The 14,667-nt window shown below is 56.7% G+C and overlaps 6 protein-coding genes across 6 annotated transcripts; 4 read left to right on the forward strand and 2 right to left on the reverse strand.

The window, feature by feature from the left end:
* Nucleotides 1-8: 8 nt before the first annotated feature.
* Nucleotides 9-951, reverse strand: F5144DRAFT_181772 (uncharacterized protein). The gene has a single exon (XM_066782728.1). It carries the CDS (start codon nt 813-815, stop codon nt 300-302), a length of 516 nt encoding a protein of 171 aa, XP_066644773.1. The 5' UTR covers nt 816-951; the 3' UTR covers nt 9-299.
* Nucleotides 952-1,876: 925 nt separating this feature from the next.
* On the forward strand, nt 1,877-2,904 carry F5144DRAFT_567662 (YkoF-like protein). The gene is made up of 4 exons (XM_066788605.1): nt 1,877-2,209; nt 2,292-2,397; nt 2,476-2,578; nt 2,648-2,904. The coding sequence occupies exons 1-4, from the start codon at nt 2,009-2,011 to the stop codon at nt 2,724-2,726; spliced, it is 489 nt and encodes a 162-aa protein (XP_066644774.1). The 5' UTR covers nt 1,877-2,008; the 3' UTR covers nt 2,727-2,904.
* Nucleotides 2,905-2,988: 84 nt separating this feature from the next.
* On the forward strand, nt 2,989-4,909 carry F5144DRAFT_628527 (uncharacterized protein). Its single transcript, XM_066792338.1, has 3 exons — nt 2,989-3,175; nt 3,238-4,135; nt 4,191-4,909. Exons 1-3 carry the CDS (start codon nt 3,097-3,099, stop codon nt 4,561-4,563), a joined length of 1,350 nt encoding a protein of 449 aa, XP_066644775.1. The 5' UTR covers nt 2,989-3,096; the 3' UTR covers nt 4,564-4,909.
* A 595-nt stretch (nt 4,910-5,504) lies between these two features.
* Nucleotides 5,505-7,727, forward strand: F5144DRAFT_546590 (uncharacterized protein; the record flags this gene model as incomplete). The annotated part of the gene is made up of 3 exons (XM_066787417.1): nt 5,505-5,806; nt 5,843-7,238; nt 7,446-7,727. The coding sequence occupies 3 exons, from the start codon at nt 5,505-5,507 to the stop codon at nt 7,725-7,727; spliced, it is 1,980 nt and encodes a 659-aa protein (XP_066644776.1).
* A 3,567-nt stretch (nt 7,728-11,294) lies between these two features.
* On the forward strand, nt 11,295-13,868 carry F5144DRAFT_488200 (catalase-like domain-containing protein; the record flags this gene model as incomplete). Its single annotated transcript, XM_066785646.1, has 7 exons — nt 11,295-11,576; nt 11,678-11,880; nt 11,930-11,952; nt 12,000-12,217; nt 12,268-12,838; nt 12,893-13,722; nt 13,839-13,868. 7 exons carry the CDS (start codon nt 11,295-11,297, stop codon nt 13,866-13,868), a joined length of 2,157 nt encoding a protein of 718 aa, XP_066644777.1.
* On the reverse strand, nt 13,629-14,566 carry F5144DRAFT_567676 (uncharacterized protein). The gene is made up of 2 exons (XM_066788606.1): nt 13,839-14,566; nt 13,629-13,722 (listed from the first exon to the last, which is right to left on the reverse strand). The coding sequence occupies exon 1, from the start codon at nt 14,326-14,328 to the stop codon at nt 14,083-14,085; it is 246 nt and encodes an 81-aa protein (XP_066644778.1). The 5' UTR covers nt 14,329-14,566; the 3' UTR covers nt 13,629-13,722; nt 13,839-14,082.
* Nucleotides 14,567-14,667: the final 101 nt, after the last annotated feature.

Below are 14,667 nucleotides of genomic sequence, written 5' to 3' on the forward strand. Positions count from 1 at the left end.
TCCGTATCATTTCAAGCAGGTGCTCCTAGTAGGACGATATGCAGCAGTAATCTTCAGCAAGTTCTCGACAGATGACTATGAGTCCCGCAATCTCCTTAAGACGCGCGCACATGGCTAGAGAATATGTCGCCCTACGACCGCATGAACGGCCTGCCACAGCCCCTGGCTGCTTAAAGACGATATTGTTGCTTGTTTATTGCGCATGGCGGCTGTCAGAGCACAAACTCCGTGGTGTTCTAACGCCTGGGAGAAGGTATTGCATACGAACACCAATGGAATACATGGTTGGAGTCAAGAAATCACCATCCTACCATCTCGGAGGTCTTATGGCAACCCGCCGCCCCTGACCACCCATCCCCGCCAGATTCACCAATGCCGGCATTCCACCTTGTGGTCCCCCTCGTCGGACAAGCCAACAGCATCGCCAAACCCAAGTCGACTCCATTGAGGGTCGCCTCGTCGGTACCAGCCTGCCTATGCCGAAAGCAACATTCGAGCGACGATCTCTGCCTCCATCTGAGCCCGCGACGGGGGCTCCGTGTGTTCTTGATAGCGGCCCTGAACTCGGCCTGCCGAATCACGCCGCGCTTCTTGAACTCGATCACGGCAAACGGACGAGGGCCGCGGTAATAGGTGATATCGCTGCGGACAGGGCGTGCGGTGAACTCGGACCTGCAGGCCACGCCGTTGCTTGTCAATAGCGAGGGCGTCACGACTCGCCTCGTAATGTAATCAGGCTTGGCGAAATAGAAAAGGACCATCACGTCCCAGTTAAAGATAACATGGCCAAGGGTGTGAAATTCCAAACCGAACATCTCCTCGAGCTAAGAAGCCCGCGCGGCCGGGCAGCGACGGGAGCGAGTCGTCGCCTGCGAGGGGTACCGGCGCGAGATCCGGACGCCGCCGCGGGCCCAAAGACACCCAGGCATCACTCCCCCTTGCTCCCCCATTTCACCTCGTCTCTGGTCGGAAGACGGCCCGGACAGGACAACGCGGGAGTTCACCACATCGACGACCATTTTAAAGCCTGCCGTTTGTCTAGGGTATTCCTACCCCGCTAAGGGAAAATCACATAAACGATCTCGCCATGCCGGGAGGAAAAGAGGAGAAAGACAATGAGCGCCTACTCCGTTCCGAGGAATCGGATGGCGATCACCTCAAAGCGGACATTGGAGTGTCCGGAGACGGCCGACCCCCGGGGCAGACCTGGGTTCGGGGATTGAAGAGTTTGCTGGGGAATAGTAACCAGACGGGAGGCACATTTCACGGCGTTATCGAGGACTAAATCAACCGCAATTATCGCGAGCAGTTGCGCTAGTGGTCAAGGCAGAGATCAAGGGGGGAGGAGGGCAGCGGTGACGAATGGCAAGAGGCTATGCCTGCTAAGAAGTGAATAGCGGTCAAGAAAAGAGAGGTTGATGGTCTCTCAGGCCGTCTAGATCATGGTCTATTCGTCAAAAAACATGCAGTGCCGTGTTGTGTGTGCCATGTGATGTCCCCAGCCGTTCGTCGAGGTTAAGGTGGGAGGGGGTTGTGGGAGTCACTGCGGAGGAGTAATCGTTAGGGGAGACGGGTCAGAGTAAATTTGCTCAGGTATGTTAATCAGGTGCTGGTTTGGTTTCATGATTTGTTTTATTTTGAGATTCGGTGTTTGGGTTGGGTTGGAGTTTGGGTTCTAGACGCATCCTCGGGTTTGCTTGGGTTTGGTTAGGAAGCCATCTTCAAAACCTCAACCCGTGGCAGTGGGTTGTTTCGCATCTTGGATTGGTGGAGAGTAGATGAGACAGGCCGGTTTGCAACATTAACATGTAGTAATAAGAATTGAATCGAGGTTGTATTCTTTGATCATCGTCCTTGGCCTCCTTGGCCCGCGAGTAGTTGACAGGAAAGAAAGTCTTGGTGCAGTGGGGCTTGCGTTTCCGTGCAGTATAACTCGGTGCCCACGCTCCTTCTGTTCTCGCATACCCTCCTTCCCGTTCAGCACTCAGGCTCTTTCCACAACGCCAAGATGACTCTCCGATATCTTTCCCGACAGCACTTCCTCAAGCTACCTCACACATCCCACTTCTCCCTAACCCCGATATTTCAGGGTATAAACAACCAAGCAATCCGGTGCCTGTCCTCGTCACAACCACGATACAAGATGGCTACCGATTACTCACAAATCCCTACGCCTACCATGTGCTACGTCGACTTTTGTCTCGTTCCTGTAAGTTGCACTCTCGAGTCCTATAACTAGGTACCGGTCCTAGGTTATGATCCGGGACCACGCTAACATCAGACCCGTCTAGATTGGGACCGGGAATGTCTCCGTCGCAAAGGAAGTGGCTGAGGTCCAAAAGGTGCTCAAAGCCAGTGGGCTGGCTTACACCCTGCACTCTGCCGGGACAACAGTTGGTATGTCAAGACCTGCTTCAACCACGTGCCCCTTGGCATCCTGTTAGTATTCAGTCTCTAACTGCGCTATTGCAACAGAAGGCAAATGGGACGAGGTCATGAAGGTTATTGGGCAGGCCCACCAGGCGGTGCATCAAGCAGGTGCCGTCAGGATCCAGACCTCGATGCGGGTTGGTTCTCGGTGAGTAACCCCCCAGCCAACTCACTTCAGTCTCAGAATTCCCAGAAACTAACACGACCATCTCCGAAGAACGGATAAGGCCCAGACTGCCGAGCAAAAGGTGAAGCGGGTACAGGACCTCCTGGCCAAGGACACACAGTCATCATAGTACATACCTGAGTTCCAATAACCAATTGACTCCTTGTTTCTATTGTTTTGTGTTTTTCATTTGGGCGCGCCATACCCGGAATCGGATTTCATTGCTTGAACCCTCCTTATAATGATTATCGAGAACCTTTTGTCCCGTCTCAACTTATCTCGAATCTCGAAGAAATACTTGGTAAAACAATCCAGACTGAATTAGGTAATCCACCCCGCACCCTTGCCCAAGTCGTGTCGTAATCCCCGAATCCGTGGCAAATGTGGGTCCAATTCCCCATACGGATGCACGGTCTCGAATATCAATTGATCGCTTTTCTCCATCTTTTTAGCTCCCCCTGTTTGCACCGTCAAAAGCCACGAAGCAGGTGACAATCACCATGGCGAGCGTGATCAACAACCTTTTTGGGGCCAAGCCCTCCGACAGCCCGGAGCCGAACCAGGCTGCCGGCGATGCTGGTAAGAATATCTAATCTATCTGATTTTAATTGATGACTTGCTGATCTGGTTGATCACGCTAGACTTCGCCGACTTCGACCAGGCCGCTGACCCGTCTCCGGCTCCCATCGTGCCCGAGACCTCGACGGCGAACACGTTCGGTGCCGCGCAGACCATCCAGCCCTACACAAAATGGTACAATATTCACGAGCGCCACAGCTTGTCCGAGTTCAAAACGGAGGGTCTCATCCTGTCCGTCATCACCGTGGTGCTGCTGCTCCATCTCTTCGGCGCCCGTTTGAACCGCAACAAGGCCAAGAAGTGGATGCGCGCCCACGCCGCGCCCCTGACGTCCGAGTTTGCGTCTGTTGGCTTTACCGGCGTGCCCCGGTCCGTAGCGGACAAGAAGGGGGACGAGCTGCTCCAGGCCCTCATTGACACGAACACGCGCCAAGGCGACAGCCTGATCAGGGAGAACAGCCTGTTCGAGTTCGCCACCTACGCGACCGGCCGCGCCAACGTTGCCTTCCTCGATGTCAAGCTCACCCTCGTGAAGCGCTTCAACCCGTTCACCGTTCTCTTCGAGACCGCCTTTGCTTTCTTCACCGACGTTGCCACCGAGACTCAGGATATCCTCGAGGCCACGCTGTACCCCTTCGATGGCAAGGAGGCGCTCACCGTCCCCGGCATGCCCGGTGCCGCCGAGTTGCGCAGCAAGGATAGCAAGAGCGCCTTCGACGGCTTCGTGTGGGCCCTCGTCCACAAGGAGCGCATGAAGCAAGTCCGCGACGACCGCTTTGACGTGTCCCTCACCGTGACCAAGGACCACGCCAAGCTCCCCAACTGGCTGACTGTCATGACCGAAAGCGCCGAGATCACCGACGCTCTTCTCACCCCTGAGCTGATCAAGGCTGCCGAGCTTGCCGGAGACCTGTTGGAGTACCTCATCATCACGGACCAGCCGGTTGAGAAGCCCAAGACGTAAGCCGTCCACCAAACCCTGTTTTTCGTCCTCCATTATTAACACAGCGCACAGCCTCAACGACACGACCCCCCGCAAGCGCGTCCACCTCCGGTACCGCCTGCCGTCGGACAACGACTACAGCAAGCTGGTGCCGCTGTTCAAGTACTTCTTGCGCATCACGGACCGGCTGGTGCAGGCCCCGCGGTTCCGGCCCGAGGTGCTGCGCAAGGTCAAGGCGGCGCGCGACGCGACGGCACGGCAGATCCAGAAGGCCGACGAGGACGAGCGTGCCGAGGAGCGCGCCGCCGAGCGCGAGCGCCTCAAGAAGGCCAAGCGCGACCAGGAGCTCAACGCCCTCGACGCCAAGGCCCAGAAGAAGTACCTCGAGCGCGAGCGCGAGAAGGAGATGAAGAAGAGCATGAAGAAGCAGACTGCCAGGGCGTAGGTGGGGCTTGATGGGCGTGTCTCTTGGGGGGTGTTTGAAGGCGGAGGCTGGATGACGTGGATGGCGCGGTCTGGGCGATGTGGATCTTTTGGATGGCTCACTGCTGTGTCTGGTAGTGATTGTAAATATCTTATGTACTATGTAGACGACGTAATGTTTACTCTGAACCTTTGGTGTCGGGTACCTATTCGCGATCGTCTAGTTCTTGCGCCTTGAGCTCCAGTTACCTAGCCACTTGATTATTGCCAATCCAAGGTCAAATTATCGGCCATTTCTCACTTCTTTTGCAGGTTTCATTGCCTGGTAACTACCCGATAGAAACGTTCATTACAACAGCAACTCAGGCAACTCGGTGGTTGTTCTTGTCCTCGGCCGTTGGTGAGCCTTGGTTAACGTGGATTCTGGTTGCCCCGCCAACCATCTTTCGAAGGTCCCGGCAGGCGAGTACGGCGGGTCAAATCGACAGCATTGACAAAACCCAAATTATGAGTGGTAAAAAGCCTAACCCACCCCGATTCATAAATTTATATATAATTATAGAGGCTCGGAAGGTAACCAACTGTATCGCATACACAAAGCGATATTCCGATCGATCTTTTTTTTAATGTATTTGCACCTTTTTCTCTCACACACAGTTTGCAATCTGCAAATTGACTTGCGACTACTGACTTGCAGGTCGCGAATTAAGTTGCACGTCGCGAATGGACTTGCAGGTCGCGAATTGACTTGCAGGAGAATGGAGGGGTGTTTCTATTTACGATGGTGGTGTGAGCCAATGACGATTCGGGTTTGGGCAGTCATGTGCGTTTGACGCACCATAGGTGAACATCCTCAAACAAACAACCCCCTCAAGAAGGACTCACGCTTATTCAAAAGACAGACATTGCCAAAATACCCCTGAATACGTTCTGGGAGTGCAACCAAATGAGATTTCTAGCACCATGGCGAAACCGACAGCAGTACGAAAGTATGGGAAGGCCACACGGAAACCGACGGCCGACATTCTCTTTGCCCAGCTGCCCAGATCTCCCCTCAAGTCGGAAACTAGGGCGATCCCTGAGCCTACGCAGGAGTCATATGACAATGCACGGGAATCAGGCGAACATGAGAGGGAGGCCGATGCGCTCCAGCCTGGGCCCGACACGCTCGAGCCTAGTCCGCCTCAAATACCGCCCGTGCTGGACACTGAAGGCACACCGTCCGACAAGATCAATCAACTCGTACAACAATTAGAGTCAACTACGTTAGAACCCGACACCATAGCTGAACATCCTCTTAGCCCAACCAAAGGATTCCGCATGCGATTGGGGAGCACGGCAGAGTCAGAGGCTATCCCCGATGGAACCGCGCACCAGCGCGCGCTGTGCACCATCGGATGGGCCGACGTTTACGCCAACGGCGAGGACGACGGGATTGAAAAGATTGCAGAGGCCTCTTTCGCCGAAGTCTACCGCATCACCAATTCTAACGGCACATCTATCCTCAAAGTCATCCGGCTAGAGTCGCCTATCAAGCCGCAGACCAAAGCCCAGGTCCGGTCTGGCCTGGTGGACGAGGAGCCGCATTCGGAAGAGGACATCCAAAGCGAGCTTCGGATATCAGAGTGGCTCGCCGACATACCCGGCTTCGTGGTGTACAAGGAGCGATACGTGATACAGGGAAAGGCACCGAAAGCGCTGCTCGAGACGCACCAGGCTTTCTACCGCCGGACGAAGCGAAAGGACCCGGACCGCCTGCAGTTTTACCCGTCGCCGAGCCGATACCTGGACGACACCCGGTTCCTGGTCGTGGAGCTTGGCGATGCCGGAATGGCCCTGGAGGACTTTGAGTTGACCTCCATCAGCCAGGTGTGGGACATATTCCTGCACACGGCCCTGGCCCTGGCCCGAGCGGAGCGTCTGATTGAGTTTGAGGTTAGCTCCCCCACCCTTCAGACTCCCCTCACCTGGAACGCATTGATCCTAAAACTCCCCCAGCACCGCGACCTACACGAAGGCAACCTCTGCGTCCGACAGGTCCGGCCGCCCACCACGAAGCCCGCCGACAGCACCAGCCCCCGCCAGTTCGGCTACTCGGGCCTCGACGTCACCCTCCTCGACTACGGCCTCTCGCGCGCCAGCGACCCGGAGTCCCCTCTCCCCGGCCCGGCAACCCCACCAAACCAGCCGCCGGCCGCCACCCCCACCGTCTTCGCCGACCTCGAAGAGGACCTCGCCCTCTTCGAGTCCACCCACGCCCCGCAGTGCGCCGTCTACCGCCAGATGCGCGCCTACCTCATCTGGGGCGACCGCCTGCCGGGCACGCGCAGCCCACCCCCGACCCCCAACCCGACCGCCGCCGCCGCCACCGCCAACCCCCCGCCCACGCCCTACCCCCACTCCGCCCTCACCAACGCTCCCCTCTCCTGGGCGACCCACGCCCCCTACACCAACGTCCTCTGGCTGGCGTACCTCTTCCGGTACCTCGTCGACCACTTCGACACCGCCAAGGGGGGCGCAGGAGAGGGGGGCGCGGAGGGGCGTAAGCACCAGCAACGGCGGCGGCAGGAGGAGCTGCGGGCGTTTCGCCGGGAGACGCGCGAGCTGCAAGCGCACCTGGACCCGGCGGCGCCGAGGGGGGTGCTGAGTTTTCCGAGCGCGGCGGAAGTGGTGGGCTTTGCGGTGGAGGCGGGGTGGGTGGGGGAGGAGCAGCTGAGGGGGAGGGTTTGGGATTTTGAGGGGGAGGGGGAGGGTGAGCCGGATGGGGGTGAGGAGGGGGATGGGAGTGGGGGGTAGGGGGTAGTGGGGGCGGGGTGATGGGGGGTAGGGAGAAGATTATTTTTTATAATAACTTAATATATAATTTTTATAAGTTAATAAATTTTTTAAATACACTCTTTTTAGTCGCCGAACCGAATGACCGTCCCAAGCTTCCATGTCAGCACTCGAGGGATCGCCCACCACGGTTCCAGGTCCGCTGCTGCCACTCACAGCAAATCAGACCCGAATGACGGCCAAGGCTGTCCTGATCTGTGGGCTCTGCACGATAATGCTGTGGGCTTCGAGCTTCTTCCGGCCGTCTCTTTTTGGGTTTCGCACAACGACGGCCAACTTGGCCGTCTCCTCGTTCTCGGCAGCCTCCGCGCTGCAAACCGGCCGGCCTTCTCCCCTAACCGTCACCAATAGGAATATGACTTGCCGGGAATTAAATGAGAAACTAAAAAACCCGCGGGGCCAGGACACCGTCGGGACCGGGCGGGGAGGGAGGATGTGGAAGAACCACCAGCCACGGGGTCATCGAGGGCACGAAGAGGGAAGGTGAGCCTTTACGAGGGCAGCTTGGTGAGTGGAAGCATCAGGTGGGTGGTGGTGGGCAGAGTCCGAGGACCATAAGCAGGATGTCGGCGTGGGAAGACCGAGTCCCAGTGTGCCGACACTGTCCGCGATGCGACGGGCCAGATGAGAGTGAGAAAGTCGCCGAAAAATCCAGAAGCTAGCGAGATGGCATTTTGGATTTTGGGTTTCTGAGCCGAGAAAGGATGCGGTTGAGCGGCTCAGCCGGAGAAAGAGGTAGTGTTTTGTCGACGCGAGGGCAGAGAGATTACGATATGTGCATGCATCGATACCCACATTTTGTCAATTATAGCATAGCAGGGAGGCAGGATAGGAAGGTTGAGCGATATATAATCGGATTTTCCCTCCAGGTTGATGTTGCTCTGGCGCGAAAGCAATGTAACCGGTTGATCACCCAGAAGCCTTCCATGAGTGGTTCGGAACGGCTCCGATATTGGAAAATGCAGACGCGGGATATGTGACGGTGTTATAATTAACACAGGGCCCTGTTCCTGGTTACCATTTCTCCAAATCCCACCAACCAACAGCCCGGGTACCTGTGTTTCCTCCAAGTTTTTGCTGAGATCTGTTGCTAGTCACATTTTGGGATCTTCCAGCCGTTGAAAATCCCCCCAATGGATATCTCCCGATGCGGCTCTTGTCTCTCGGACCTCCGAGACCGGGACTTTGAGCTCCAGACACAGTCCCAGAAGAGACGACGTCGTACCTGATAAGTCGAGTCGCGTCCCAATAGGGTTAGGGTACCCGCTCCGTGGAGATTCGGGCGCGGCGTCCGGGACGGGGTCCGCCAAGCCGGGGATGAGGAACAAAACATATTAGCGACCCCAAGTTAGCCGCCGAGCGAGAAACGACGGGTTTCCGCGGATCGATCAACTTCCCAACACCCAAACTGTCAAGTCTTGGGCGTGATTGTGGCCTTGTGCTTTGCATGCCAAGTTGAATATTGGCAATAACGGTCCCAATCGCAGTCGGCGGTTTTGTCAGCTCTCCTCTGGACGGCGGGCTGCAGCTTGGCAGGTGATAGGGTTGAGATAATCGGAAACAAATTCTCTCGGCGACTTGGCAAGGCTTGCGTCGACTTGGCTTGCCTTCGATTACCAACTGCTCACTCAGGCCATTTTCAAGAGCCCAGACCAACAGCCCAAGCCCTCTCGACTACTGGCCGCGCGGACGGCCGTGTCTGGAAGCGGTGAGCTAGACATGGAAGTGATGTTCGGCCAGGCTGGCAGACTATTTTGCTCCCCGGAGCGGCGAGCGCATCACTGATAGCCACGGGGGCGTTTTGGCTCTTGAAATAGCTAGCCCGTCTCAGTCAGTCGACCCTCCTTGTGAGATGGTTATGCTGACCTTCGGCTTGGGAACCATTGGGCCCGAGTCTGTGGAAAGGATGCATCCGTCAGACCAACATCTGTAGGGTTCCTCTGTGAGACCGTGTGTGATTGTTCCAGAGTCCAGACCCTCAGCCTCCCGATCATCAGCTCATCGTCGGTGATAGGCAAGGCGGTTGGCCTCGCTTGCCTTTCGGGTTTCCAAAGCCACAAGCAAGCCTTCGCTACGGTACATCCCATGTATATTGCCTAAACTGGGCTGATCCTTTCTTCTGCGATGGAAGGAGCGGCGACCTGCATCTCCCGCGCAGATCCGCCCATTCAATTCAAAGCTTCCACTTTCGGTGGGGTCTGCGGGCACCTTCCCAAAAATTTGAACATCGGATGCAGTGCCCAAAAGACAGCCAGAGAAGGTACACCCTGCCCTTTTTTTTTGCTATTTTTTTGTCCCCTCAGTTGGAGCTCCGTGAGCCCGAAGCGCGCAACAATTATACCGCCAAGGAGACTAGACAATGGCTTTCGACCTCTCAGCATCTCTACCAGGTTCCACATCGGCTCTCGACCTCCAACCTCGATGCGATGCTACCCTGGTTGGCACGGCGGCAGTTGGCACCCCGGTATCGACACCGGGACTGGGACCCGCCATTTCAGCAGATTAAGGGGTGCAGAAAGCGTTGCAACTAGACACACTACCCGCCGTATGCCGTGCCGATACCGAGTACAACCCCTTGACGATATGACGTTCTGTTGTCCATCGCTACGGGACCCGCGGTATTTTGTCCAAGTTCGTTGCATTATCGCAATTAGGCGGCATAACACGCCTTCTGGCTACGGTATTAGGGCCTGCCGTTCCCGAAACCCCGAAGTCGGGACGGGAACCTGACGTAACATGGAAAATATCTGTTTTGTGGTCGTGGACGTGAACGTCCCCGGAGCTTCTTGATCCTGGACCGGCGTGCTCCACTTGGACCCGATCTGCCTGTTTGGTTTGTTGCATCTGCTTCTTGCGCGCCTGTCATATCAACTCTTGGACGTCTCATGGACAGCACATTTCCAAGAACCCCTGCTCACCATCCAATTGACCCCCGTGGTGAGCGTGCTGACCGGGGACACGAACCAGACAAAGCAGCCATGAACGGCCCCTCGATAGGACAAACGATACCTTGTATTCGCACGTTGGTCGATGACTGTCGCCCTGTGGTGTAACCTGAGAGTGCGGCGCACGAGCACACCTATCTTTGGCCATGTGGATGGCCCGCACACGCTCCATGTGGAATCAAGAAGACGCTTTGTGGGTACTGGGGCCATACTACGCCACATGGACGCAGACCAGCAACCACCACGGCTTTACAAACAAGTGGAGTGATAATCGTCTGAATAATCCAGGGAAGTCGCCGACGATCGTGACCATGACGGAGGTAGAGCCCGGGCAACCGGGATCGGTCACTCTCAAGTGGGGACGGAGCCACAATGCAGTTGTGGTTTGTTTTCCCGGTGAACGTGATGATGCGATTGGGCCTTTGTTTTCGACGGTTGCACGTTCCCAAAGCTCGTCTGTTGCATAACGGGCCGATACGTACTATAGGTCCACTGCTGCGGCCCAAAGCGGTGATATCGATGCCGGCGTCGGGTCCGGTTGTGACTGCTGGCTGACAGTATCGGACTAGGCATTGGCATCGTGACTGCTCTGGCCCCCGTTTCCCCAAAGATCCATCGTCTGAACTCGGTCATGTGGCACTAGGCTGTTCGATTCGGTTGCCATTGTGCGTGTGGAGGAACCCTGCATGGCATACCCTTGACAGGCTTGCCTGCCCAAGACGTTGTTCAGTCACACCCACAATGTTGTGGTTTGCCTCACGCCATGTTGGAGGGCCCATGTCGATCGTCACTGCCAGTCACGGTTGGCGTGCTTGGAATATATCTTGGCGGATGTACCCTGTTTGCCCATTCGCCTGCACAACTTTGGGGGCTTGACCGAGTATAAGAGCAACTTCCCTTGCTATCCGCCCCCCCGTTGATTTCCTTTCCCGCTTTCTGAACCACCCATCGGACTACCGAGACACCAGAAACCATGCACGGCAGAGTCACAACCCTCCTTGCCTGGGGCAGTCTGTTGGGACTGTCCCAGGCAGCATGTCCCTACGCCGACTCAGCCCAGTTGGGAAAGCGGGATGAGGGCGAGGCATCGGATCCCCTCGCCAAGTACAAGATAGATGACAGCGACGGTTATATGTCCACTGATGCCGGTGGCCCCATGGAGGACCAGGCTAGCCTGAAGGCCGGCGCGAGGGGCTCTACGCTGCTCGAAGACTTCATCTTCCGCCAGAAGATCCAGCATTTCGACCATGAGCGTGTAAGTACAAAGCGACACGCGTTTGTTCCGTGTCTGAGACTTCTGAGACATGAGACATCCACAATTACACGCCAAGATACTGACATGATCCCCTCCCAAAGGTTCCCGAACGGGCGGTCCATGCTCGAGGCGTTGGAGCTCATGGCACGTTCACCAGCTATGCTGACTGGAGCAACCTCACGGCGGCATCATTCCTGAATGCTCCGGACAAGAAGACGCCTATGTTCGTCCGCTTCTCCACCGTTGCAGGATCCAGGGGCAGCGCCGATCTCGCCAGAGACGTTCACGGGTTCGCAACCCGATTGTAAGTCCATACCCTTCTCATTGGGGTGAGCCTGGCTAACATTGCTTAGCTATACTGATGAGGGCAATTTTGGTAAGCCTCTTTGGTTCTTGGCGGCTCTCACCTGCTAACCCACTTAGACATCGTTGGAAACAACATTCCTGTTTTCTTCATCCAAGATGCCATCCAGTTCCCTGATCTGGTCCACGCCGTCAAGCCAAGGCCGGACAATGAGATCCCCCAAGCGGCCACCGCCCACGACTCTGCCTGGGACTTCTTCAGCCAGCAGCCGAGCACCCTGCACACCCTGTTCTGGGCCATGGCCGGCCATGGCATCCCGCGTAGTCTCCGTCATATGGTAAGTGGTCTCTCCGGGTTATTTGAATAGCGCAGGGCTAATATCGTTAGGATGGCTTTGGCGTACACACGTTCCGTCTCGTAAAGGAGGACGGCTCGTCGAAGCTTGTCAAGTGGCACTGGAAGTCCCGCCAGGGGAAGGCCAGCCTTGTCTGGGAGGAGGCGCAGATCGTTGCGGGCAAGAACGCCGACTTCCATCGCCAGGATCTCTGGGATGCCATCGAGTCGGGCAATGGCCCCGAGTGGGAGCTTGGCGTCCAGGTTATCGACGAGGACAAGGTGCTGGCGTACGGCTTCGACCTGCTGGACCCCACCAAGATCCTTCCCGAGGAGCTTGTGCCTGTCACGAAGCTGGGTGTGATGAAGCTCGACCGCAACCCCACGAACTACTTCGCCGAGACGGAGCAGGTCATGTTCCAGCCCGGCCACATCGTGCGTGGTATCGACTTCACCGAAGACCCTCTGCTGCAGGGCCGTATTTTCTCGTATCTCGACACCCAGCTGAACCGCAACGGCGGCCCCAACTTTGAGCAGCTGCCCATCAACATGCCGCACTCCCCCATCCACAACAACAACCGCGACGGTGCCGGCCAGACCTTCATCCACAAGAACACCGCCCACTGTGAGTACCACTCCTTTCTCCCCTCTTCCATCAGTGTCTAACAACCGCCCCAAGACTATCCCAACACCCTCAACAAGGGCTTCCCGCTCCAAGCCAACCAGACGGTCGGCCGCGGCTTCTTCACCGCCCCCGGCCGCAAAGTCAGCGGCGACCTCGTACGGCTCATCTCCCCCACCTTCGACGACCACTGGTCGCAACCCCGGCTCTTCTACAACTCGCTCAGCCCGGTCGAGCAGCAATTCCTCATCAACGCGATCCGCTTCGAGACGAGCAACGTCAAGTCGGCCGAGGTCAAGAAGAACGTGATCGCGCAGCTCAACCGCGTCAGCCACGACGTGGCCGTGCGCGTGGCGACCGCCCTGGGACTCGAGGCCCCCGCCCCCGACGACACCTTCTACCACAACAACGTCACCGCCGGCGTCTCCACCTTCGCCCCCAACGGCACCCTCCCCTCCATCAAGACCCTGCGCGTCGGCATTCTCGCCTCCACCCAGGCCAAGGATTCCCTCGCCCAGGCCGCCCAGCTGAAGGAGGCGCTGGCCGCCGACGGCCTAGTTGTCACGATTGTCGGCGAGACGTTGGCCGAGGGCGTTGACCAGACGTACTCGGCGGCGGACGCGACGGGCTTTGATGGTGTGGTTGTGGCCGAGGGCGCGGAGGCGCTATTTGGTGCGGACAGCAAGCCCTCGCCGCTGTTCCCTGCTGGTCGCCCTGGGCAGGTCTTGATCGATGCGTACCGCTGGGGTAAGCCGGTTGGTGCGTTGGGGTCGGCGGATAAGGCGTTTAAGAGTGCGGGTGTGCCGGTGGATGGCGAGGGTGTGTATGGCGAGACGACGGTGGATGCGTTAGTGAAGGGGCTCGAGGGGGGGTTGGCGAGGTTCAGAGTGAGTTTTTCTTCTTTTCTTTGGCCCGTTTTTCTGCCGCCGCCGCCGCTGCTGCTGTTGGGATGTTGTCCTCTGGCGGCGGTAAGATTAAGAGTTAATGCTAACGGATTCTACAGTTCACCGACCGGTTCGCACTTGATGAGTAGGTACATGAGTGTGAGTGGGAGGGAGAGGTCTTTTAGTCACGACGGGTGGTGTACTGTATATATTAATCGGTAATTCTTCTCACGAAACCAGCGATGTGCGGGTTACATTCCCATAGGTTGAGGCTCTTCCAGCGCATAAATACATAACTCGTGTATTCCATCCACGCTTGATGACATGCGGCTCGCCGGCCTTGCCTCCCGTCTTGCTTTTGTTTTACAAACAATGCACGACATACTTGCGCCGCATGAGACGGTCGTCACGTGGGTGGCCGCAGGATGGGCCGCCGGAGACCGAACTAGTTAGAACAGTCTGACGTGGTGAGCTAGTTGGGTTGGTTTGATTGGGTAAATATGTCCCTAGAATGGAGGTAGCTATGGATGCTTCTTGCGGTGATATACTGCGTATTATTACGATGGTATCTAGAAGCCAGGGGATGGGCATCAACAACCGCCTCGACATCCTATGTACATTGAGTAGGTCACGGTACTTCTTTTGTCCGTGGGGTTGAGAGGGTAGGTGATTTAAGTTCAGATGCTCATGTTATGTCTCGAGTACTTATCGATCTCAACACAGTCCTGTAAATGGATAGAAGGCCCTCATTGAAAATAATTTCATCGTCATCGCTGGAGGAGGCAAGTCCTCTCTCGACATTGCTATTGCTAGGTAACTAACCGGTAATGGCCTGAGAGGAGCTGGGAAGATCGTCTTAACTGGTAAGTTATGCGGTTAGGGTTAGGGACGGGCACTGTCGGGTTGTACCTGATGATGCCAAGACCGGGCCGAGTTCCCGACCCCTGC

Source organism: Chaetomium tenue (assembly GCF_020726465.1).
Source record: "Chaetomium tenue strain MPI-SDFR-AT-0079 chromosome Unknown F5144scaffold_3, whole genome shotgun sequence".
Lineage (NCBI taxonomy): Eukaryota > Fungi > Ascomycota > Sordariomycetes > Sordariales > Chaetomiaceae > Chaetomium > Chaetomium tenue.